Raw genomic sequence first — 23,957 nt, 5'->3', positions numbered from 1 at the left:
CATGCTTCTCTGCCATCACTGAACACAGTGCAAGGGACTGACACAGCTCTACTTATGTTGTTATCAACCATTTCCAAAGCAAGTGTCCTGGTACTTCTGACAGACTTCAGCCAGAAACAGAGATGAACATCCCTTCCTGCACCAAATCACACTGACACCTACTGCACATTTAAGAGCTGGTATCACTAGTACAGAGCAAGGCATAGGGCAGTTCCTGTATGAAGCCAGTTCCAAACTAATGAGAAGCACTGGACATGGAAAAGAATTTGGATTAAAAAAGTAGCAGTGTGGTACCAAGTATTGCAGTAAGAATTCTAGAAAAACAACTTACCAAAAGTGACAAGTTTGATGCCTGTAAACATGCTTTAATCAGTATTTTGGATGAAGTCTTAAGGCACTGTCTTTACTGGGGAACACTTCCTCAATTTTCCATGTCTTTGTATCACAGTGTGGAGTATTTATTAGCTAGTAATATCTGAAAGGTCTCGGAGATAGGCATGACAGAAGTGGGGCTTCAGCTTCACTGACCACAGAAGTATTTAAAATGACGTTTCAAATCTACTGGAAGAAAACTGTTGAGTAAGAAAATAGTCAGAATTCTGGATAATATTACATATTTAACTTTTCAGCAGAGAACAACCTCTTGGCACTAACCATGTCCTTTATTCTGATAGATCAGAGACTGAAAACCATGGCCTTTCCTGTGTCAACTGTCTTTCAGAATTAACACGAGGCCCTCCTCCTTCATCTCCACATGCTTAATAATATTAATAGAACATTAAAATATTAATACTAGTAGACAAGGTCTTTCATAAAGCACATAAATGAATTCATTCACTCTAGCTCATTAGCTTAATCGTCAACCTTTTTACAATGTAACTGATTAACATTTTCATTGTTCTTGTTTTATCCTTAGACTTTTACTTCTTCATGGATCAAAAGATCTCTGAATACATAAGCTCAACAACTATCTGTGCACATCTGTACCACAATAGACGTCACTGAAAGAGATAACTAAGCAAAGGCTCATGCTTCAAAGATACTGCAGGAAACAACCATTTAAGAACCATTTTTATTTGTATGTTTAATGTGATTATACACATTCATGAGTCCAACAAGATCTGCACTGTGACATTAAAGATACAGTACAATAACATTCAACATGAGGTACTTCATATTTATATATATCTGTCCTTTATAAATAATGCTGTAAGCCTGCTAAGGTCAAACACTGCTCCAGCACAAATGGGTGCTGGGACCTGAAGTTAGCTGTTTGTCACAACAAATTAAAAAAAAAAAATCCCAAACCAGTTCAGTGCAATATGTATGTAGAAATTAAAATGTTTACTTAAATACTATTTTAGATATGCAGAAAGTATATTACATTATACTCTCTTATCACATATTCTCCCCACCAGGAAAATCAAAATACAAGTAGCAAGGATGGCCGGGTACAGTTTAAGACAGAATCTATGAACGGATCTCTATTGACATTATGCTTACATTCCAGGTTGATATGGCTGATGCTTGCAAAACTTCAATCAATGTATTCCAGCTTGGATGCTACTGCTAAACCAACCAAGTCGACATTTAGACACCTATTTAAGTGCCCTGATGTCCTAAGGTGACTGATCCTTGCCACCTTCTCACACACCAATACCAGTTAGCATCAAGCTGTGCTGAGACTGAAGTCGCACTGTCAGCATCAAAATGTGTTTTGGGGTGCTTACGTTTGTTCATCCATACTGAAAAACTTTACATGCACCAGCTTGTAAAGCGTGGAATGGACTCAGAGGAATTAGGTTGCTTTCATCCTACCTCGTCAAGAAGATTTCATAAAAGTAGCAAATAAAAACAATAATTAAGTAACAGCTCATTTTCTACATATTACAACTACACAGTATTATGATCTCCTAACTTCCTTTCTAGCCACTGAATGTAGTAGATACCTCATCATTATTTGCAGATAAATAAAAATAAAAAAATAAAGTGAGAACCCAAGTCTAGTTATACCAATGCAGTAATGATCTGTCCCACCAGCTGACACACCTGATTTTTTTCCAAACAACTCAGAATGCAGCTTGCTACTGCAAGCAACTTGTCAATCTGATCATCACTCAAGAGTAATTACATCTACATCAACTGCTTGCTGTAAGAAAACTTAATCAGCTGATTAGCATCTTTCTCTGCTTTCAAATGTATTTAAATAAATAGAACTGCTGCTCAGCTGTCTAAAAGTAGATGACCATTACCTCATCACCATCTTAGATTCCTTTTTGCAGTCTCTTCAGCAACTCTTCCTCCAGTCCATACAATTTATACTCTTGTCTATTTTAGGCTGGAGATCTAAATATAATTAACTGCAGGTTCTTTAAATCACTCTTTGGGAGTTTTCCATGGAGCATTCTGCTTAGATTTCACTAACAGTTGGATTATGTATATCTGTTAGAAAAAAATCAAAACATATTTCTACATATTTTGAGGGTATTTACATTTCAGACAGAACACTGCTTACACACACACACGTATGTATGTATGTATACAGAATGTTAAACACTAAGATGGGTGAAAAGCATTGATCTTGCAGGGGCAGTCTTTTACCCGGCTCTCCTTTTATTACCTAGAGAGATCTGGGTTTTGGCCATATACTGTTTGATGTCTACACTCCAGTTTTACTTACTTCAGATGGTACTTTGGACACTGTAAAGATGTATTGGCACTTTACAATGGCCAGATGCCAAGATTCCAACCGTCAAGAAACACTTAGAGTAATAGTATTAAACTGGTAAGAAATCATATGGCAAAAACATTTTTATTACAAAACTGACAAGTGAATTCAGGGTTGTGCTACATTAATGTGCTGATATACCGTAACATTAATCTTCAGTCTGCCTAAAGAATCATTTGGTCCTCTCATTTCCGTAAAACATATGCAACAAACAGAACCCACTTCACAGGTGGAATAAGAATAAGATGCTTTACAATAGGTAGTGTGTCTCTGAGAAGCAACTGTCCCAATGCAATAGTGAAGGATTTTCTTATGTTCAAATAGTACCTGTATTTCTTTCTTATACTGGTTTCCTTCCCTGATAAAAGGAGTTATGATCCCTAACGGTTTTCCAAAAATGATACTGACATATAACAGGAAGTTTGGGAAAAAAAATTAGACAAGGAAAAGGTCTGTACCACAAAATCCTCTGAGTGATGTGTAATCATAAGCAGTTCAAGAGATCCAACATTAATACATTAGAGAAGACTTCCTCCTCCTCATTATCATCTGATGATATACACCAAGTGTAATATGACCACAGTTGGGAATCTTGTGCCTTTGTCTAAACTTCCACTGATAATGTATGGTAATAAAAGAAGAAATCTCGTATTACAGGAAAAAGCCCAAGTCAGGATTGGTACGTTCCTTTGCTCCTCTATAATCTGCCTCTACCATGTTTAGGAGGAAGAAAAAAAAAAAACCCACCCAAAACAAACGAAAAAATATCCTGCATTGGATGACAGGTACTAATTCCCACTTATTTAGCAAGGGTTCAAAGAAAAGCCATTTAAATAGCAAATGAACTTCAATGTAGCAAAAACTAGGTCACGGGAGTAGAGTTTCAAGAGCTGTGTATACAAATGGAACACGTGCAAGTACTTTCTTGCCTTCATGGTGGGATTCCTAGGAAATAGACCTCTGAGGGTAACCTGCCACGCCCATATCCCCTCCTCACTGTGAACATGTCCACGCACTGGGGACATGGTCAGCACGCTGTATAGCTTCCTGAAAGCTGCTTCCTTCTCTCCATCTTCCCCTGTAGCTATCCCCAACAGCTGGCCACAGGAGAATCTCACAGGATGAAGGCTTAAACCCATGCTTTTTCTGCTTACATCTGAAACACTTCTTTCAGCCCCCATTATCAAAAGCAGCTCAGTTTACTGTAATCTCTTAAGTCTGAAGAACACACAGAAGACACAGCTATAAAATAAGGCTCTTCGTTTTCTACCCCTACCTCCCCAAATAACTACAAGCAGAAAGCAAGAAATGGAGAAAATGAAGACAGCATCAGACAAGAAGAGGGGACATCCTCTGGTGATTCACAGGTGCATCAAAGAAAGGGTCAGCACCACCAGCAAACAGGCACCCCTTTAACAAAGCCTGTAAAACTTGCTTGTTCCTAAGAGCTTCCAGTTTAAACATTACACTTAAACTTTATCACCAACGATGCTACAAGTACAGCAAGCCAGTAACTTGCCCACAGCATTTAGTTACATATTACCTGTACTGGTCACATATCTGTAGATAAAAAGCTAAGCGGCAGTAGGCCTGAGCCAGACAGGTTCTTCATAGCAAAATGCTTCATCTCCACACACTTCTATTCAAGCATAAAATATGAGTTCAGGAATTTGCCCTCCCTGTACCCCAGTGCCATTTGTACTGTCCGAAGAGCACTGAAACTGAACAGTCACCTTCCCACACTGAACTTCTGTCATTCCTTCTTGTCCAAAATAGCTGAGTTCGTTACCATCCAGAATCACACTAGCTGTGTAGAAGGTGTCGGGCTCAATCTGCACCGGATATTCAAACCACACAGGAAAAGTGTTACTAGAACCATCTGAGAAATATTTACTCAAGTTCTGGCCTAAGATAACTCCTTGTCGTTTGAGTTCAATCTTGGCACTGTACTCTGCTGATCCACAGCTGGAGCCGTACAGCCCAAAGCCAGCAATAAACACTCTCTTATCTACAGCAAACTGGATGCTGTCACAGCGGCCCCTGTAGCGCCACTGGTTGCTGCGGTAAGCACAGGACTGGAAACGGTGGCATCGCTGAGGAACGAGCCCTTTCCGGGGCTTGCTTACAAACTGTAACTCTGGCTTTTTGGCAGCCGTATACCAGAGGAAGATATCATTGGTTTCGTTCAGAGTCAGAATCCCAGACTGAGCAGCACCATTTGCGAAGTCGTCGAGTGCCATGGTAGGGATGCGTATCAAGTACAGAGCCTTCCCGAGGACTTTGCGCTTGTTCTCTATGGTAGCTGTTAGCTCTTGTCGCTGACATTCCACTTCGGCCCAGTTCAGAGCTGCTTCGAAAACAACAATTTCTTTGGCATTCAGAGTCTCCCTTCGGAGAATGCTTTCAAGTGTCTGAAAATCAATGTCACAGAATCCCTCAGACTTCAAAGCTAGCTCAGCTTGGGCATCAATCACTTCCCAACAGCGCTGGGTCAGGTCAGGTTCCTCAAATAAGCAGCTCTGGGAAAGCAGCACACAGGCATTCTTTGCGCTTAGGCTTGTCTCTAGAAAGTTGACGCAGGCGCGGGCAAGATGAGGGACGATATACTTCTTGGCAGCATAAAGAGTGGCCAGTACGGTATCTGCAGCCAAATCAATTTCATCGCAATATATGTATCTGAAATAAAACACATGCATGTAACATTGCTGCTTAACGCAAAAACGTGATTTGTTAACTACATCTGAAAATTATAAACAAAGAATATTTAAATGGCTCTACATTAAAACTAAGCACTGCTTTTGGGGAACATTGATTAAATCCAGAATGAAAAGCATAAACTAAATTCATTACTCATGTAAGACCACGGAAGAGAACAGGCTTAAATCCAAGCAAAACTTTGCATTTGGGGTACACACTATGCAGAGAAAGGTTACATTTACAACTATGGCCCCTCCAGCTCTGCATTCCCTCCATACATGCTTTGGCTAATGAGAGGCTACCTGCCCCAGGCAGTAGCTCCTCAAGGGCTAACAGAACAGTCTGGAACATGTCTTACAAAGAGCACTTGGACTGGATACTCCGTGAAGGTGAATGGTGATTTGACACGTATATACAAATACAGGAATGAAAACAAGTTTATTGGGAATAACTTAGTCTAAGAGGACAAATTCTTTCAAAGTATATCAGGTGCTATCCATTTTCGTAACTACTGGGGTGTGGTTTTTTTGGGGGGTGTGACTTTTTTGGTGTGTCATCATCGCGTCCCGTCCCGTCCCCCCCGCTTTTTAACAGGCTGATGAAGCATATAGAAAAAGTTAAAAGCACAATTTAATTCTCAGGTTTCTTAATGCTTACAGCATTCTAGCTTCACTAGCACGGTGTTTTTTCTCAGTCTCATTGCATAAGGAGGAAAAAAGCTTTACTGCTATGCTGGTGCGGTGGAAGAGATGAAGGTGAAATTCTGTTTATGTGACAAAACTGCTGGGATTCACTGCTCAGAGAAATGAAGCATTGTACAGTTTGTTCTTTTTAATATCTCATGCTTCAGGGCCCCATTTGCAGCTGGTGAATGCAATGTGCTAAAACCATGCCAAATGCAATTTTACTCTTCATAGGGATAAGCAAGTCTTGATGGTTATGGTTGATAAAAGTATCTTCCTCCAGTAAAGATGAAGTTGTATGTGACCCTGTACTAATTAAAAAATTCTAGTTAGCAGGTTTCCCAACACAATGAATTTTTTGCAGAACAGATGTGCTTGTAAAGTGGAATTAGTACCTAGACTGGTCTGATTATAGTTCAAAATATGTTTATTTGTATTTTGCAGGTGTATGGTACTATCTTCCAAATCACACTTTAAAAAGATGTCCTGAGCAGATACTGCTCAAGCAATATAATAAAATCTAGGAGGTTACAGAGAAAAAGAACACTTACACAGACCCCAAACCTTTTTTTTTTTTTTTTTTTTACCTTTATTACTTTGTTTCAGCTGGTCTATTTATAACAACAAAAAGCAGATCTATGTATCACTGGTTACAGGCTTAGCTCCTTTACTGTCCAAAAAATTTTCAATGTATCAATTCATTCGTTTTTATGATTCTGTTCATTGCTCTCCAACTCTTTTCTCCCTTCGATTACTTCTATTTGCCTGCTAGTACAGCAGAGAATGATGACATCTGTTTTAAATTGAAATAGTACAAAAGTCGCTAGTTTAATATTCATGAAAGTGAAGAACTAATATCACTGATTTACAACAGACACAGCACAGATCGGCTGCCAGCAATATTCCACACTTCTCACTCTGCCAATGCACTTCAACTCTGGTCTGCAATTACTGATATTCCAGTTTCACCCTGTTCTTGAACAGAGAATTCTGCTAGACCAGAGGGTTTGATGTTTGGTAAAACATTCATCCTGGGATGAGACCAGAGTTCTGACTTGAACTGTTGAGATTAAGATAAGATACAATACATTAAAGATACCAATTCAGTGTGTCAGCTAGGCTATTAATTTAACCCTATTTTTAAAACTGTAGATAACAGCCAAAGCAATTTTACCGAGAGAGTAATTAGTATCTACCATTCAAGGTATTCTTTTCTGTGTTACACCTGGCAATACCTTGTCTGATGTTTGTTGCCAGAATGCCCATTACATAGCAAAAGATAAGAAATATTTAGCTGTAAGAATTCACTGTCCAGGGGAAAACCAAAAACAACCCTACCACCCTCTTCTAAAAACCAAACGCACCGCTCCCTCCCCCCCAAAAAAACCCCAAAAAACCCCAACCAAACAAAAAAACCAACCGCAAGAAACTACAAAACCAAACTCAATCTATTTTCTGACAAAGCTTTGATGCGTCCGTCCTGACTGCAGAAAGTAGTGTACGAAGGGATATGAAAAGGAGCTGCTTTGGGATAGGTAAAGTCTTTTCCTTCTGAAGCAACAGCATCATGAACCTTCTGCCATCCACTGCTCACCAGCTGCAAGCAACACTCATGGGGATGATTTCCTACTGGGAGAGGAGTGAAGGGGACCGTGGCTCCCCCCATGCTCCACCCAGTGCAGCACATGCACTGGATCCTGCGATAAGGGGAATGCTGCACTGCTGAGCAACATCCCTTTCCCTTCCCTGCACTGTCATGGCTGCAGTCCCGGTGTTCGCAGACACAGGAGCACTTTGCACGTTCAAGCCCATTGCACCAGTGGAAGTTAGCACTGGCAAGGTTAGCTCAAGATCCACACAAAAAAAGTTTGTGGTCTTTTGATTCTTTACATAAAAGCTGAGAAGGTGAAGAATCCCACGGTCCTGGCCATGCTCTCAAAGATAGTCTCCTAAATTGCCATGGGCTAAACAATATGCCAAGACCTAGATGCCAGTATTAATACTCTCTTTTCTAGGTTTGCTCTCAGAACACATTTCTTAATGATAAATTAAGAAAGCATTCAGTTTTTATATGGCAAAACATGTTTAGCCACAGTGAAATAGATTTGCTGTTCAAAAAGAAAGGGCAGCCAGGGGAATCCAAGTATCTTGTATTTATGCCTTGTAAAATTCTGCGTGAAAGTAAAGCACAAGTCTGAGCTCTGCAGAAAACACAAAACCATAAAGCCCCAAAGCAAGGATCCACAATGCCTACATAATGTCTTATCTTAACTTTACATTCCAGGTCTATAGAACATCTGTGTGACTACAGCTTCTCCTGGCAGTTACTGATATTTGCACAGAACATTTCTGATGTTCATGATAACCTATAAAAACTCTACATACAACTTTGAATGTTCATCTACAGTGCCACTGTAATGTAAAAGAAAGAAGGAATTCATTCTGTCGTCACAAGCTAGTCAAAACAATCTATGAAATACAATAAATTGCTAGCTAGTGATTACACCATTACATGTAAGAAAATCTGCAGCATATTAAAAGGTTCACTATCAGGTACTAATGTATATTATCAGAAAGCAACAGCAGTTACTAACGCTGAAGGGAAAAAACCCTCAAAGCCATAGCATTTCCATAATAGGGCATTTCTCTAATAATCAGAGCTTATGGATACATTCAAGGACAATTCAGCAGCAGAGCTGCTTCATTATGCTCCTTCAGGAAAAGCTAGCATTTCTTACACAGTTTGCAAGAAGAAAAGTAATGATCATGTAAACTGACTGTTTTTCCTCCGTTAGGATAAAAAAACCCTATCCATGTAATCAGCCTTTTTATCACTTTCCAAATGCATCCATATGATAGATGAGGAGAAATTTCATTTTCAGAGGCTGTATTCAATGACTTAGGGTTTTTTCTAACACAAGACCTGCATATTGCAAGTTTATAAAAGAGCTGGAACGATACCAATATACAAATGCAGCAATGCTGGGTTTGGGGGGTTTTGTGTGCGTGTTTTTAACTTTTCACTATGCTTGCAAAGAAGAACAGGGTTTTTTTGTTACAGCTGACAATTCTTTTTAGTAACTCCATTCCTTTGTGTAACTTGTAGTGACAAATCAGATCAATAGGCATTACAGTATACAATGTACCCAAAGATCCCCTGTCAAAGTCATTATTTATAACTGCCTACATTAGTCTAACATATGCGTGCCCAGGAAGTAGAGGGGGAGAGCAAAATGAGGTAAAAGTTTAAAATACTTGAAACACAAAAAGAGGAATATTTTAAGCAACTGCTTTCTTTCTGTTTATACAGAAGTTTAATACTTTAACTACGACATTACCAGTGTATGTATACATCAGAAAGGAAAACATATCCAGCAGATGAATGATGCTTACTTCAGCATTGCGAGAAAAGCAGCAGGCTCAACATCTGGTATACGGATTTCATCTTTGTCCTCAGCAAGCTCTCCGTAAAACATCGCGTGGAATACAGAGCTCCCAACAGCCAGGACATACTGTTGAGAAAGGGAAATCTTATTTCATGCTTCAAACTGAAAGCACTGCCAACAAAAACAATGTGGGAGAGTGGGCTTCACTGACAGACTCTATAGACACACTTCAGTAAGAAATGAAGTCAAAGTTAAGAACAGACTTACACATTTTCCCTGCATTTTACTCTCATGGGCATACATGCATTAGCTACTGGAAAATGTTCATATCCATCACAGAAGTTAACTATTTCTAGAAAATCTCAAGAGTAATATTAATCAACAGCACAAAGCAGTATTCCTAACTTTACGATTGCCTTAGCACAAGTGTACTGTTTAACTGAAAACACAAAGAAAAGCAAGGGACAGACTATTCCACTGCATGTAGCCTTTTAAAATACAGAATTATGCCTGTCCCAGAAGAGCCAAGTCTCCCATGCTACGTCCTGGTATAACCATGTTCGCTCTCTGGCTATCCCCACCCCAGCTGATAATGCAGCTGTTGCTTACTTTGTGTCCTGGCAGCCGCTGGGTCCCACCTGGTGGCCCGACCACAAAATGAACATCCGCCATCAAGTCATTGTTGAACATCACTGCATTTCTACAAACAGAGGTAATGTGTTAATTTACGGCGCCTAGGAACTCTCTGCTTGCCCCACACCCAAGAAATCTAATTTCTTAACAACTTAAAGTTGCATGTTAGTAAAGAGAAGCGTGTCACGCTTTGTTTTAAGCTACTTTACAAATCATCACACGAATATACCAGAGCATAAACTAAGGGTGTGTGCGTGTGCAATAAAAGAAACCCCAAACTTACGAGAAGTTTTCAAGAAGTAGAAATTAAAGTCGAGAGTATGTATCACTGAAAATCCTCACTAAGGTCCAAAAGCAAATCTTTACGAGCATGCTACAGCTTCCAGCAACAATTTTATTTACTCAAGACAAACAGCTGCACTGTCTGGAAAAAGATACTAAAATTTCCATTACCATAACACTTGTTCCACAGGGAAGGGGGGCGGGGAGGTGGGAGTTTAAGAAAAAAAGAGAGAACTGTGTTTCCTTCAATAAATAAATTAAAAACTAAACATATGCACTACAAACACTTTGCTACTTTTCATCACTCATTCAAACAGCAAAAATAAACTGCCCTGAACCTACCTCTCTCTGATGGTTGGATAAAGTCCTTGCCAATTAGGTGCCGGAATAGTGTTGTTGTTATTGAGATTTTGCTGGTGGTACTGCTGGACAGCAGTTGTATTAGTGTTGGCTGGTTTCTTTCGGGGAAAAATATCAGCAGCCATCTTCTTCTTCTTTTTGGTCTTCAAGGTAATGATTTCATAGCAAACTGGAGGCAATTTGCTGTTGCTACTGCTGCTGTTATTCCCCTTCTTAGAGCTCTTCTTGGACCTGTTCTTGACCGTCTCTGGAAGCATCAAGAAGAAGGTGAGACATTTCATGTTCTTTCCTTTCTCATCTACCATGAGTATACTTGTCTGTAAAGCTAGATAGCCTAACTCGCTAGGAACATTAAGAAATGCACGTGGAAGCTGTTAACAGAGCAGCAGAGCTCAGAGTTTGCTTCTTTTCCAGCAAGGCAAGGTGACCTTTCCAGTGCACCGAGTAAGAAACTGGCTTTAAGTTTGATCCAGTACTTGAATCGTTAAAAACATCCCCATCATTCCTGCCAGTTTTATTTCTTTCCCGATTTCCCGATAAGGAATTGCCAGAAAGCACTGCAGCCTGCGAAGAGGGTACGTGTGTGGCTGCAGCACCGGCTTTCTGAAGGGGGCTAGCAAGATGCGCTCGGTAGCCCTGCTCGCCTGCTCCGCAAGCTGAACTTGTGCGTTGAAGGGAAGGGAACTGAGTAGGTATTGCAGCCCTGCAGATGGAGTCAGCCGGCGTTCGGAGCCAATAGCTGAAGTCACCGATAACGATTGGACTCAGCCGCACAGTGACACCTATTGTAACGTACGCCGCTCTGACATTAAAGCGACAGCAGTCACACTCCTCATTCCATACGCAGAGCTAAGTAATAAAGTAATAAATGGCATGCACAGTTGCGTAAGCACACGACTGGCCAGAAGCATGTGTGTTTTAGCTCTCCTTGATGCTGCTTGAATTTTCACCGGGGAAGCAATAAAAAGTTGCAATCGAGTAGAAAGACGTATTTGAGCCTAAATATTTCCGTGGGAGCTATTTCCACACGCAGTCGGTATTCGCATGACTTCATCTGCCTCGAGTATTCCCACAAATCCCTACCGTAACAGTTGTTCAGCAAAAGCACACTGTAGATACCAGAAACAAATTAAAGCAATCAACTAGCAGCAGCAAAGACAGCGATGCAGTTAAACAATCCCTTTCAGCTCGGCTTCTACTCCAGTGTAACATGAATAGAGATGAGGTCACAGCTTTAGCTTTAACTCCTTGTGTTTCTAGATAATGTAATAGCCTTTGACAGGGGTTCCAAATCACTAAGCAGTGCTAATTAAGCCAGCTTACACCAGACATGGTAGCACCACATCAGAAGAAAACTTCTAGATGTGCAATCAGATTAAAGCAATCAGAGTGAATATACTTAATCAATATTTCAAAGCATTAAATGAAAAAGTCTGAATGATTTACAACAGTCTCAGGCAGAAATCACTCCTTGAGATGCAAACACACTGATTTTATTCACAAATACTTCCTGAAATAAACAGGATATAAACTATGCCAACCAAACCATTTAAATAGGAAAGATGACTAGTTTTCAGGCATTAGTTTACTTAGAACTTAAATTTAGATCAGATTTCCTTAACGGTAGGTCAAAAGTATTAAAAAACCCATGCAAGTATAGCCACTTAGAAACAAAAGCAGGGAAATAAAAAATGTAAGATATTAGGTATCAACATTACACACCTTCAAATAATGGGGATATAATTAAACACAATTTCATAATTATTTTCAAGTTTTAAAGAAAAACATCCCCTGCTTTCAAAGCAGATTTAGATCTTTTTAGTCTTAATTAGTTTTGCTGGACAAAAGTACAACAGTGAAATTAAAGTGATCAAGGAATGGTGGAGAAAAGGCTGACCTTGCTGAAATCCCTGACAGAAATCTGCCACTGACTTGAACCTGAAGCACAGAAATATTACTCAGGCTATTTATTGAAACAGCATCACAAGTGCTTGAATCACAGTTATGGCTTTGTAACACAATCTCAGAACGTCTTTAAACCTGAAACTGTGCAGGTAATTTAAAAAATTATCTGGTCTCCTTGGGAGACAGTCCATATTAAGCACCAACTAAACACCCTGGCAGTTGGCCATCTAGAGACTTTGCTGCAGTGGTTTGGGATGATACCATTTCCAGACACACGTCTGTCCTCTCTGAAGTCACTACTCACAGAAGGGGGAAAAAGAAGAAAATGTGTCCATGCCTCAATGCTACACTGCACGACCCAACATCTTAGTGCAAAATCTCCTTCACCAGTAATTTAAAAGATGGTATGTTACACCTACTGTGGCTGAAAGGCAGAGATACACTCCTAAATACAGTGAGAGGCAGGGTTATGTAATTTAAAAAAAAAAATCTAGCAAGCTCTTCTTTCTCTTCTCCACCCCCTTCCCCCATTTTTTTTTTTTTAGTTTTTATCTGCAGCAGATTGTTTTGGAAGGGAAGCTAACAACCTCAGCCATACTGAACTGCAGAGAGGTAAAAGAACGGGTAAAGGAGAAGAAACTCATCTCACAGATACAATGTTTGTTAACTGCTCACAGCTGAGAGTTTCTAACAGACACAGGAGGTATTCTCAGCACAAAATTTGAGTTTGTTGAGTTTTCATGTTTTTTTCCCCTCTTTATATAATTTTCCAGCCCTCCTAGTTACAAAAATAACCCTTTTGTCACTGCACAGGGCAGACATTTAAAAAGAAAGAAGTTTTAAAAAACCTCTTAAAGATAAAGAAAAACCATGCACCCTTCAGAAAATCTGGTTCTCAGCACTGCAGTTGGCAGAAGGTAAAAGATAACAAGGGTTTGGAGATTCATATGAGAGATTTGATTTTCATCCCATAAATCTATTTTATAGACTACCAAAACACATAAAAATCAAGGTCCTCGCACATTTTTTCAAACCGCTTGACCAGTACAAATCCAAAGATTACACACATGCACCCCAGATAAGGTCACTGGGAGGATACAGAAGAGAAAGAGAATGACAAACAGACTGGCTGGTCAACTCACTGTGGGAAAGACAGATTGTAAACATGAACCTGTAGAAGTCCACCATACCTCTGACTTGTGTAGAACACAATGCACGTATAGCATGATGTGCTTTCCTGCGAAAGGAAGGGAGGGAGAAGCTACAGCTGAAGCATGTTCTGCCTGAATCCAGCTCCAGCAGCCAGACAGACACACACACCCCAGTAGACAAGAAGTATCTACGTGACAGGCTAAAAGTCCACCCCAGTAAATAAAAAGCCTAATTGCCATATTGCTTGTTCTTAGGCCATCCACAAAATCTACTCTGCTGTAACTGGAAAATAGTGCCCATTCCAAAACAGACTCCAAAAGTTCCTACGAAAAACTACAAACCTATTACAGCTTTATAACACCTTCCATTGCTCAGAAACTGTCTCATTAGATGCATGTGAAATGGAAAAAAATCACCCAAAGAATTAGTGCTAGTTGCACTCACTCCATTTAGGCAACCACTTCCATTTATTATCCTATGGTTTTCTTCTCTTACCGTACACACACTGTTAATGAACTTACAAATCAATGAGTTAGCAGTCAGGAAAAGCAACCTATGAACTGCCCCCCCGCTGAAAGACTAGTGAAAACCCCAAGTTCAAATCAGTCTGTCTCAGGAAAAGGATCAAGGAAATCAACCTTCTCTCACCCAAAGATCAATCCATTTCTGAAAGCTTATTACGTGTTCCTCACCTTCTTTGGCAATTCTCATTTTTCTTCATTAATTATACATTAGCAGAACCAAACTTGATATATACAACTTAGAAAAGGGAAATACAGTTCTTCAAAGGCACATTAATCTTTATTTGATAAGCAAAGCAGTCAAACCAGAAATATTTTAACTTAAAGGGTATAGGAAATTCCACGCTCAAATCTGAACACTGGCCTAACAAAAATCTAAAATGCCAAAGATGAAGAATTAAGCAAAGGACTATATTCTGAGGCTAGATACCATACATCAAGTTACATGCCCCTTTTAAATTTCTAGGAGTAAGTTACAGGCCCTTGGAAATCAGCTCCTGGCTAAGTATTGTGAAAAAATGAAGCATCAATTTTGCTGTTGAAATCCAAATGTGTGCAATATACCTGCAATCAGTTTGATTTATCCCTTAAGACAGTAATATACCTTGACGCTATTATGAGGGTTGGAACAAGAGTTGTACCAACTCTTGGTACAACGTTTAATACTATGTTACTACTATAATTATGCCTTTGTAAAGGTAACTTCCAATTGGAAATGAAATGATTTCTCGGGGTTGATGAGCATACTCTTCCTCATATTACATCAGTCTCTCCTGCTGCAATAGCAAGTATAACCATGTTTTCCTATTTACTTTTTTTCTTCTTCTTCTAATAAGTTGTGGGTTTCTGTATCTCTTCTTTACAGGTCCATTCTTCATGCAGTAACATGAACTGGACAATTATATAAAAACCCAGCTTTCATCAAAATCTCCAGTGTTCTATTACAACCAGATACTGAATAAAGGCATGAATTCCAAGCAGGCAATGAGAAAATACATGTATTTTGTTTTGTAAAGTTGCGAAGCCTCTCACTTGACAGATATTATGCCTATGTATTATTAACATTCTTTGTTTAGATTCTGAAATTCCTCTTACATGGAAACAAATTTCATAACATGTATCATAATTAACCAAAATAAACACACAACGCTACTTGTTCAACAGCTCTACCTGTCCACTGCTAATTTCCATTGCATTTAAGTTGACTTTAGGCACTCATTTAAAAATTTAAAAAAAGTTCAAAGAACAAATAAACAAAACAAAACACTCAAGAACCCCAACCCACACACCTGAGGAGCCTAGTTCTGTTTACCTATCTATGAATTGTTTAGTCATTGGGAAGAATCCTTCCCAATGACCATTCCAACCCTTCTGGTTTGTAAAAACGCTCATTTGGAAAGGGGACTGACAGCTCTACTCTTGCTTTCCTCAAATAAAAAATGCATTACAGTTGACAAAATCTTCCAACCTCCTCTCTCCTAAGTTTCTGATTGGCAGCACTGAAAGTAATCAAGATTGCATCCACTTCTGTCTGTTGCATGGACAACTTGGGCCTGAAGTCTTACTAAGTAAGGTCTTCTACTGGGGGGGGAGCGGTGCGGGGAAGGGGACAACAAAAAGCAGGAAGAAGGATGGGCAAAATTGTAAAGACTCTCAGAGAAACCAGTATACAGGGTAAAAAAATAGAGAGCATTTATTTCCCAGAATAGCCAAGAGCTGGGTAAGAGCAGAACAGCATCAAAGTAGAACTGCATTTTGAACCAACACTAGAAGCTTTCAACCAAAGCCCAAAATAGCTGAACTGTATTTTGCTATAGGTCTTACACTACACTAGCAACTTAGTTGTTGGCAAATCCTCTTCTCAACTGCTTAAGTTTTTAAAGTATGAGGATTTAAACACTTCGCATAATAATATCCACTGAGATAGTTTTTGCTTTTTTTTTCCTAAATGCCCTTAACTCTTTAAAACAAAAGCAGAAAGCCCTGAACAGCCCAGTCAACAGGTAAATACAAACTTACACAAATTAGAAGCTTAAAGAATGATTATTCAGATACATTTTACTCTTTCATTATTTTATTATTTGCCAGCATATACGCTGCGTCTCTGCATGGCACTTCTTTTTGGTATCCCTACCAAAGCAGCCTTAATCTTTTTAATATGTCCTTTTTGTATCTGCAATCATTTTCATTTTGGGGTTTTTTTGGTTGGTTTTTGGTTTTTTTTACAGCAATATCTTTTTTGAGACAAAGTAATCAAAACAAAACATCATATTTAAGAATAACATTTAGCCTTATGTTTACTTGCGAATAAACATCCACTTTCCTTCTGTGTGGATTTCAATTGGCTCTCCACCACGCTATTCCTACACGAAGTGCAACGTCTCCCACTGTCAGTTTTTTCCTATTTCCTTCTTGCTTGGCTGCTTGAAGTCCGCATTTTAACCCCAAACACAATGTATCACAAAAAAACTTCTCTAGGCTGTTGGAGTTTTGTTTCTAAAGGTTCTGTTCCCAGCTGGGTCAAAACAAATACAGCTAGTGTATTAAAGTAAGAAAGAAAAAAAAAGTTTAGAATTCTTTGTTTTTCGTTATGATTTCAATACTATGCTTGCTGCATGAATGACAGTCCATATAAACCATAACTGCATTAAGAAAGGTTTATATTTACACAACCTACAGTGAACATATTTGATCCAGTTACAGTGAATTATCACCCAAACCTTCTGTTCTGAGCACATGGAAAGAAATAATGTGAAATGCTTCACTATAACACAAAATATATGATTTTACCAGCCTGCTGAGACATATTGCCCAATATCATAGTTCAGGAACTGCAGGTAGAAAATATCCCAGAGCAGAATTTGCAATTTATTCAATAAACATTAATTTGCTACTTGATAGTTCAAAGTAAAACCAAGAATTATAAATGAGCTGAGATGAGAAAACCTGCAACTGCAAAATGAGAATGCAATTCAAGGTTACAGGAGATAAAATTTTTTCTACAAATTTTAAACTGACAAATTATGCATTTCTTCCCCATCACTACTACCCTAGCTTGTTCATTTCACTTCATGTTGAGTCTTGCTCTTGACAGCCTGTGGGGTTAAAAAATAAGGTCTTGCTTTTTTTATTTATTTCTAAAGATGATATTGCAAAGCCGAAAGCATTCAACCCTTTTCCTAAGACAGAGGTCAACTTTGACTCTACTCCACCTCTTACCAAAACTGACTTACAAAGGAAAGATCAGATAGCTCAGGAAATTGGTAATGAGATACAGTGGTTTTCATCTCTAGGTCACTAATTCTAAATTGACCAAGGTCAACAGTAATCAAAAGTCATTAGCATTTAATGATCATTCAGTGCCCTGTGAGAAAGAAGCTAGTGATCTTAGTGCACTTCAGAAAAACCACCACTACAATTAGTACTCACATGCTGCCTATTTCAAGGGAGAGATCAGGATCGGATGACTACAGGCAGAACTTCCTATCTTACAGACAGATCTTGCCTATATAGACAAACCTTTATACAAATTTTAACTCAGCTCAGAAACTATTCCTTTTAAATTGAATAGCTAAATTAATATAGGGTCTATAAAGGGCAGATTGTAAGGTGACTGGGCCTGCTCCTTTACATCAGTGGTTCCCAAACGTCCTTGTCCCCCTACACACAATAGGTCTGCAAAAAGCCAATGCTAACGCAGATAAAAGACACTTCCTCAGCAAGCCATCACTTGTGAGAACTGATGGCACTATAAGAGTAACTACTCCATGAGTATCCACAAGGGGACTGCATTAGTTGATTATATTGGCATATAATTGTTCAAGGACTACATTTTTCATGTGCACATAACCTACATTCACCACGTCAAACCACAGCATTGAAGGACCCTGGGGACAAAAAAAGGGGCAAGGATATTGCTGTGACCCACAATATACTTGTTCTGGGGCCTGCAAACTCCTGGGACTGCCAAGCTACAGCACCTTCCAACAAGGCTGCGAAAAACAGAAGGGACTTTTGAAAAGCTTGGTTAGCTGTTTGTAATGTCAATGTCATTAGGGTCAGTCATGGGAAAACTACATCATGCCAATCCGTAGTTTTACACCTAGTGAAGTTTAGGGAACATGTGGCTTAAAAACCCAGAGCCCATCAGCAACTCAGCATATGTGTTTACAGCGGAAAAACATACATGGAACCAGTCAGTATTAAAAATGGGGAACAACTGGTACAGCTTCTTATTCCCACTGCATTTTAGCTGAAGAAGATTACTTCAGTTACTGAAAGAGAAACAGGTCAGTACATTGGCAAACCAAGCATTCGATAAGAAACGCTTTGTCAAACACGGTGGCTCACTTCTCAGAAGTGAGAATCAAAACCCATGAGTAACAACTCTTGCAGTGTTTTGACAACTGTTTAATAACCCCAGTTTTTAGATATGAGAGACTGATGAATGCTAACCTGAGCTGCATCCAAATAGTTCAAGGAACGGAACCAAACGTTATATGCATTAAACTGCACTGAATTAATCTGCCTTTGCCACACATCAGAAGCCGTGGATCTTGTTACTTGCCCTTAACTTTGTTTCCAGACTCTCACAGCACAGGCAGCCTCTGTTTGAAAGGCGGTTCCACAGGGGTATAAAGATGTCAAATTTTCATCTTATCAACTGTTTTAGAAAATCAGATCTACTTTCCTTTGCAGCAAATATTTCAGTGACACTTGCCTATCAGATATTACACTTTAGAATTTCGATCTGTTTCTCTTCCTCTTTACAAGTGAATGGCAGCTACTTTACAGTAATGACTTTTCAAGACTAACATACACATACTACTCAAATTCTGGTTTCAGAATATATTTTTAAGCATCAAGATGTATTTGTCTAGTGATGTTAGGATATCCTAAATGCCTGTTCTCCTTCACAATAACTGTTTCAGAGACCCCATGACATGTCAGAACTGCAGTAGAAAAGAAGAAATCAAGGAAGGAGCAAGTGAATAAACATCGGAGCATAATTAAGGGGCTGTGCAAGGTAAACATACATACGCATTAGCTTTCTGTATTACAAAGTTTTGTATAGTATGAAAACCCTCACTTCTTCTTGGTAGACAGAGTAGTATCACCTTGGTCTGACAGGAGAGCATCACCAAAACAAAAATCAAATTGCACTATGAAATCGAATGCACCTAGCTGCACTTTCTACATGTTTATGTGTATATTATTACCCTACCATCACATAGTATTCCTTTGAGCTACATTCCTTGACAGAAACTGAGCAAGCTGTCAAACAGGACAGAGATTTCTTTCATCTCTGAGTTGAACTGTATGCTTAGGACACCAAAGGCAGGCAAAACACTGCAACAAAGGGATAGTGTAAGCCACTGCACACATTTCCATTGTAAATAACACACAAGGTGACATGCTGTTACATAGCATGTGGCATATTATGTATTTCAAAGGGGTTGTGTTCTATCAACTATGGCAAGCCTACATACAAAATCTCACACCTATCAGGCACAAGCAAACACGCAACCTGACTGAAGAGTTGCTTTCTTTTCCAACTCTCAGAAAACCCTTGCAACCAAGCAAACTTTGAGCAAACACAGAGGCAGCAAAGCTGTATTTCCAGAGAACGTAGTTTTTTGAAGAAAATTACTCCTTTAAATTGCTTTGGATGGATGTGAAGAGGAGAACCTGCAGCTAGGGTGGATACAGAATGTAACCTGGTACACAAATACCCTGTTCACAGGAGGGTGTCATCAACAAGTCACTCAGCCCTGTACTAAAGTGGTACGTGACCCTCTAGTGAAATATTTATTCAGGATATCAGATAATCTCAGGATACAGGTAACAGGGCTGGACAAGGTGATGTCTCAAGATGCCTCCCAAATCTGTTTTCTGCAATTCTACACCCTACTTACCCAGGACAGCCAGCAGACATTCACAGTTCACCAGTGTTTTAAAATGCAAGCACTTTCAGACTCACTTGCTTCTTTTTAGCTTTCCGAGTTATCAACTCAGACAGGGCAGCAGGATCAGAAAACAGACAAACCAGGCTCAGAAAAGAGCAAGTTTGCAAATCTGAATTAAGTGACCTTTTACTTAAGCTTTCCCACCCCTCTCTGTTTTCTGACATACATACATACATATAACGTGGTTATGTAATTAAGGCACAGGACTGGAATCCAACTTCATGGCAGAAAACAGAATTGAAGACAACTTCCACCACACAAAGCTTTTAATCTTTTCTTTCCAAGATTCCCATCTCTTATTTCCTTCTTTTGCTTTATCTATCAGCTCTTTGAAACTGTTGCTTATCACTTATTTGTATAGTGCTTCACAAAATAGGGCTTCCACGCCAGCTGAGGTACCTAAACACTCGCCAACAAGGCCAGCAAGGTTCAAGTAGTTAGTAGAGAGTGCTATATAGGAGAACTCTTATCAAAGAAAACCAATGCATGGGGCTGAACTACATTCTGCTGCAAAACTAGCATCAATTGCGCAAGTTCACCCAACAGATGAAGACCTAAATTTCTTCTGACAACATAACACACAGCCTATCATTATCTGACCTCTGTTTTAATTGAGCTAGCACTGATACTTTCATCATAAGCATAACAACTGTTTGGTAACTGCAAAAAAAAAAAAAAATTTGCTCAGAAGCTCTAACAAGCAAGTGTCCAAATAATCAAAACTACTGTTGCAACTTCCATCTTTTTTTCTCAGCTTTAAAGGGTGGCCTAAAGAAATTGCATACTGATTCTGAAGGGTGCTTCCTTCAGGGCAGAGCTGAGGATCACTGGAGGGGAAACACAAGGAAAGTTATTGTGCAGTTAGCTGCACAGTGTACTTACCATGGGGGATTTAAAAACAAAACAAAAAAACCCCAAAACCCCATCAAACCCTGCACTCTACATTCAACTTTGTCAATCCTGCAGAATTTATTCAAATTAATAAGGCTCTAAGAGATTTTATTTGGAAAGTTAAATTACCCAATAAACCCAAAATACTACGCGTTGTGACACACTGCACATACTTTCTGTAGGAAACTGTGAGACCGGTACTTTCCCATCAATGAAAGTTATTTTGAGCCTAACTAGCAGAAAACTTAAAGTAGCTCTAACATAATATTGTATACCTATAACCCAACATCACCTCTCTCTAGAAAAAACATTCAAAAAGCCCAGGACACCAATTGAAGTCTGACAGATTAGACACTGAAAACAAAGACTAACAACAATGCAGAAAACCCGCACCAGCACTCCTCAGATGAGACACGGTCAGTCTGGTTTAATTAGGTATGTTAGTAACCATCATTTCAGGAACATATAAATACCGTAACTTCAATTCCAGCTTTTTTTCATTTTAAGTGAGAACAACCCGCTAGTCCCTCCTGGGTTTAAATGCGTGACCACTCAGGAAACAGTATAGGAAAATGGACTGATAAACCTGAAGGTTGCTACAGGTGGACTTCCTCGAAACAAACAGGGAAAAAGTAAACGGTAAAGGTGTGGGCCCTTAACTACTCAGCCTTCAGATACACGAGGAAGTTCGCCCAGGAACACGGGGAAGGGCAGTTGGTATTTACGTCAAACCGCGTACAATTATTAATTGTTCCTCTAGGAAGTTTATTGAATCGATAATTAAAGTACTTCTTTAAAAGAAGCACTGCTTTAAGCAGAAAAACAAAAACTCACACCAAAGCCCAACTTTCAGGTCTACCCAGGTCTGATTTTCGCCCAGCGCCAGCGCTGCCCCACGCAGCCCCGGCCCGGGGCTCAGCACAGCCGGGTCCGCGCCCGGTGCCCCCGCCCCGCCCGGCGCCTCCCGCCGCCCCGCTCCGGCACAAAAGGCAGCTGCACAGGCGCGGGGTGCACGGCCGCAACACGCCAAACGGCCGCGGGCACAACGGATGACTTGTAGCCGGCAAAGCCCGTTCCCCGAAGGGCTCTTTGTGCCGGGCGCCGGGGCGGCGGCAGCCAGGCCGGCCGCGGGGGGACCGCTCCCCCGCCTCGCTCTTCCCAAGTTTGGCGGCGGCAGCGCCCGGCGGTGCCGGCGCTCAGGTGCGGCCGCTCCGCCCCGTCCCTCGGGCAGGCGTCCCCGCAGGACGGCCAGGGACCAACGGCCGCCCGCCCGCGGCTCCCCCGCTGCCGCCGCCCCAGCCCGGCCCGCCCGCCGCCCCAACGCGCCCCTTCGCCCGGCGCCGCGGCAGCTCCCTCACCCGCCGCAGGACGGCCCCGGCCCCGCAACGCCTGGGGCCCAGCGGGGCCACCCGCCGCCGCCTCAGCGCCGCGCCCGCCCCGAGCGCCCGGTACCGGCCGCCGCGCGCCCGCGGCCCCGCCCGCGCCCCGCACTGACCTGAGGGCGCCCCCGCTCCCGGGGCGGCGCGGCCCCTCGCATCGGCACGCGCAGCCCCGCCTCGCACGACGCGCCCGCTCGCCCCGCGCGCACGCGCACGGCCCCGCGCTGCTTTCCCCGCGGGCGCGAGCGCGCAGCCCGGGCGGGCGGGGCGGCGGGCACGCGCGTGGGCTGATCCCGCCGCGCCGCGGCCTCGGCTCGGGCCCGCACCTGAGGGGCGGCGGGGCCCGCGCTGTCCCGGCCGCCGCGCGGCGTTGGCTGCCCCTCAGGAGCGGGGCCGCGCCGTGCGGGCGGGCAGCGCGGGCCCTCGCCCCGGGGAGGCCGGTCAGGGCCTGGCCCCGCGGCCCACGCAGGTGCCGGGGTGCAGCCGGCGCCCGCCCGCAGCAAAGGGTTCAGTTTTCACCACCAGAAGTGGGGCTTTGGCAGGGGACACACTACCAGCGCCTTTTTTTTAAATTAAAAATCGCATTAATGCCTGAAATAGAAGCACGTGCTTGGCGGGTAACATCCAACCTGCCTGAGGCGGCACCTCAGAAAAAGCGATTTCTGTGAAGGAAGAGCGCACTGTTCCCTATAGACAACAGCTTTTTTGACTTGCAGTTACAACGACTATCATTTTCCCACATAAAACATTGCTTTTGTTCATCTGCTCTCCCTCCACCTCTAAGCAAAGAAAGAAAATAAAAATAAACCCTACGGCAACATCTCTGGCCGTAGCGTCTGTGTCTTATCCCAGGGCGAGCAACAGGCAGCCTGAGGGATGAACCACACTTCCCTCTCACAATTTTTAGGGTTTTTTTTTCTCCAAATAAACCCAATCGTAAATAAGAAATTAATGCCACACATCCTTCCTTGCATGAGCTGTTCCTGTCCACTGCTCCTAAGGTTGCCAGGTTCAAAAAAAAAGCGCAAAATACTTTTTATTTTTGAGCTGCTAAAGAAATAATCGACAGGAATAGAGGTATTTCCAGGATCAGCGCCCAGTTTATCAGGAGCTTCATAAATAAGGGATTTCTCATAATGTACCCTGTGTATCTAACCACGTGGGAAATTAAAATGCATTGCTATCATTTATTTTTAAAAGCGTAGCAAAAGGCTTTATTTGAAGCTTTAGGGTGGGTTGTTTTTTTTATTTCCCCTGAAGAAACAATTATTTCTGGAATCACTGTGGTGTTACAGCTTCAGTCTCCCATGAACATTCATTTATCTATATTATATATATATGTTACTTTAGCAGATACCTTCACAATGTGAAATT

At 41.2% G+C, this 23,957-nt stretch overlaps 1 protein-coding gene across 3 annotated transcripts; it reads right to left on the bottom strand.

The window, feature by feature from the left end:
* Positions 1-1,054: 1,054 nt before the first annotated feature.
* BTBD3 (BTB domain containing 3) lies at positions 1,055-22,796 on the bottom strand. 3 transcript variants are annotated; one of them, XM_037405788.1, is made up of 5 exons: positions 22,700-22,796; positions 10,752-11,016; positions 10,104-10,194; positions 9,502-9,620; positions 4,372-5,404 (listed from the first exon to the last, which is right to left on the bottom strand). In XM_037405788.1, exons 2-5 carry the CDS (start codon positions 10,892-10,894, stop codon positions 4,372-4,374), a joined length of 1,386 nt encoding a protein of 461 aa, XP_037261685.1. In that variant the 5' UTR covers positions 10,895-11,016; positions 22,700-22,796. The 3 variants fall into 3 exon arrangements, with proteins under 3 accessions (XP_037261683.1, XP_037261685.1, XP_037261686.1); XM_037405789.1 differs by lacking the exon at positions 22,700-22,796 and adding an exon at positions 22,563-22,625; XM_037405786.1 differs by lacking the exon at positions 22,700-22,796 and having other exon boundaries at positions 1,055-5,404; positions 10,752-12,497.
* Positions 22,797-23,957: the final 1,161 nt, after the last annotated feature.

This window comes from Falco rusticolus, chromosome 12 (assembly GCF_015220075.1).
Source record: "Falco rusticolus isolate bFalRus1 chromosome 12, bFalRus1.pri, whole genome shotgun sequence".
Lineage (NCBI taxonomy): Eukaryota > Metazoa > Chordata > Aves > Falconiformes > Falconidae > Falco > Falco rusticolus.
This window is presented reverse-complemented; position numbering and strand designations above follow the sequence as displayed.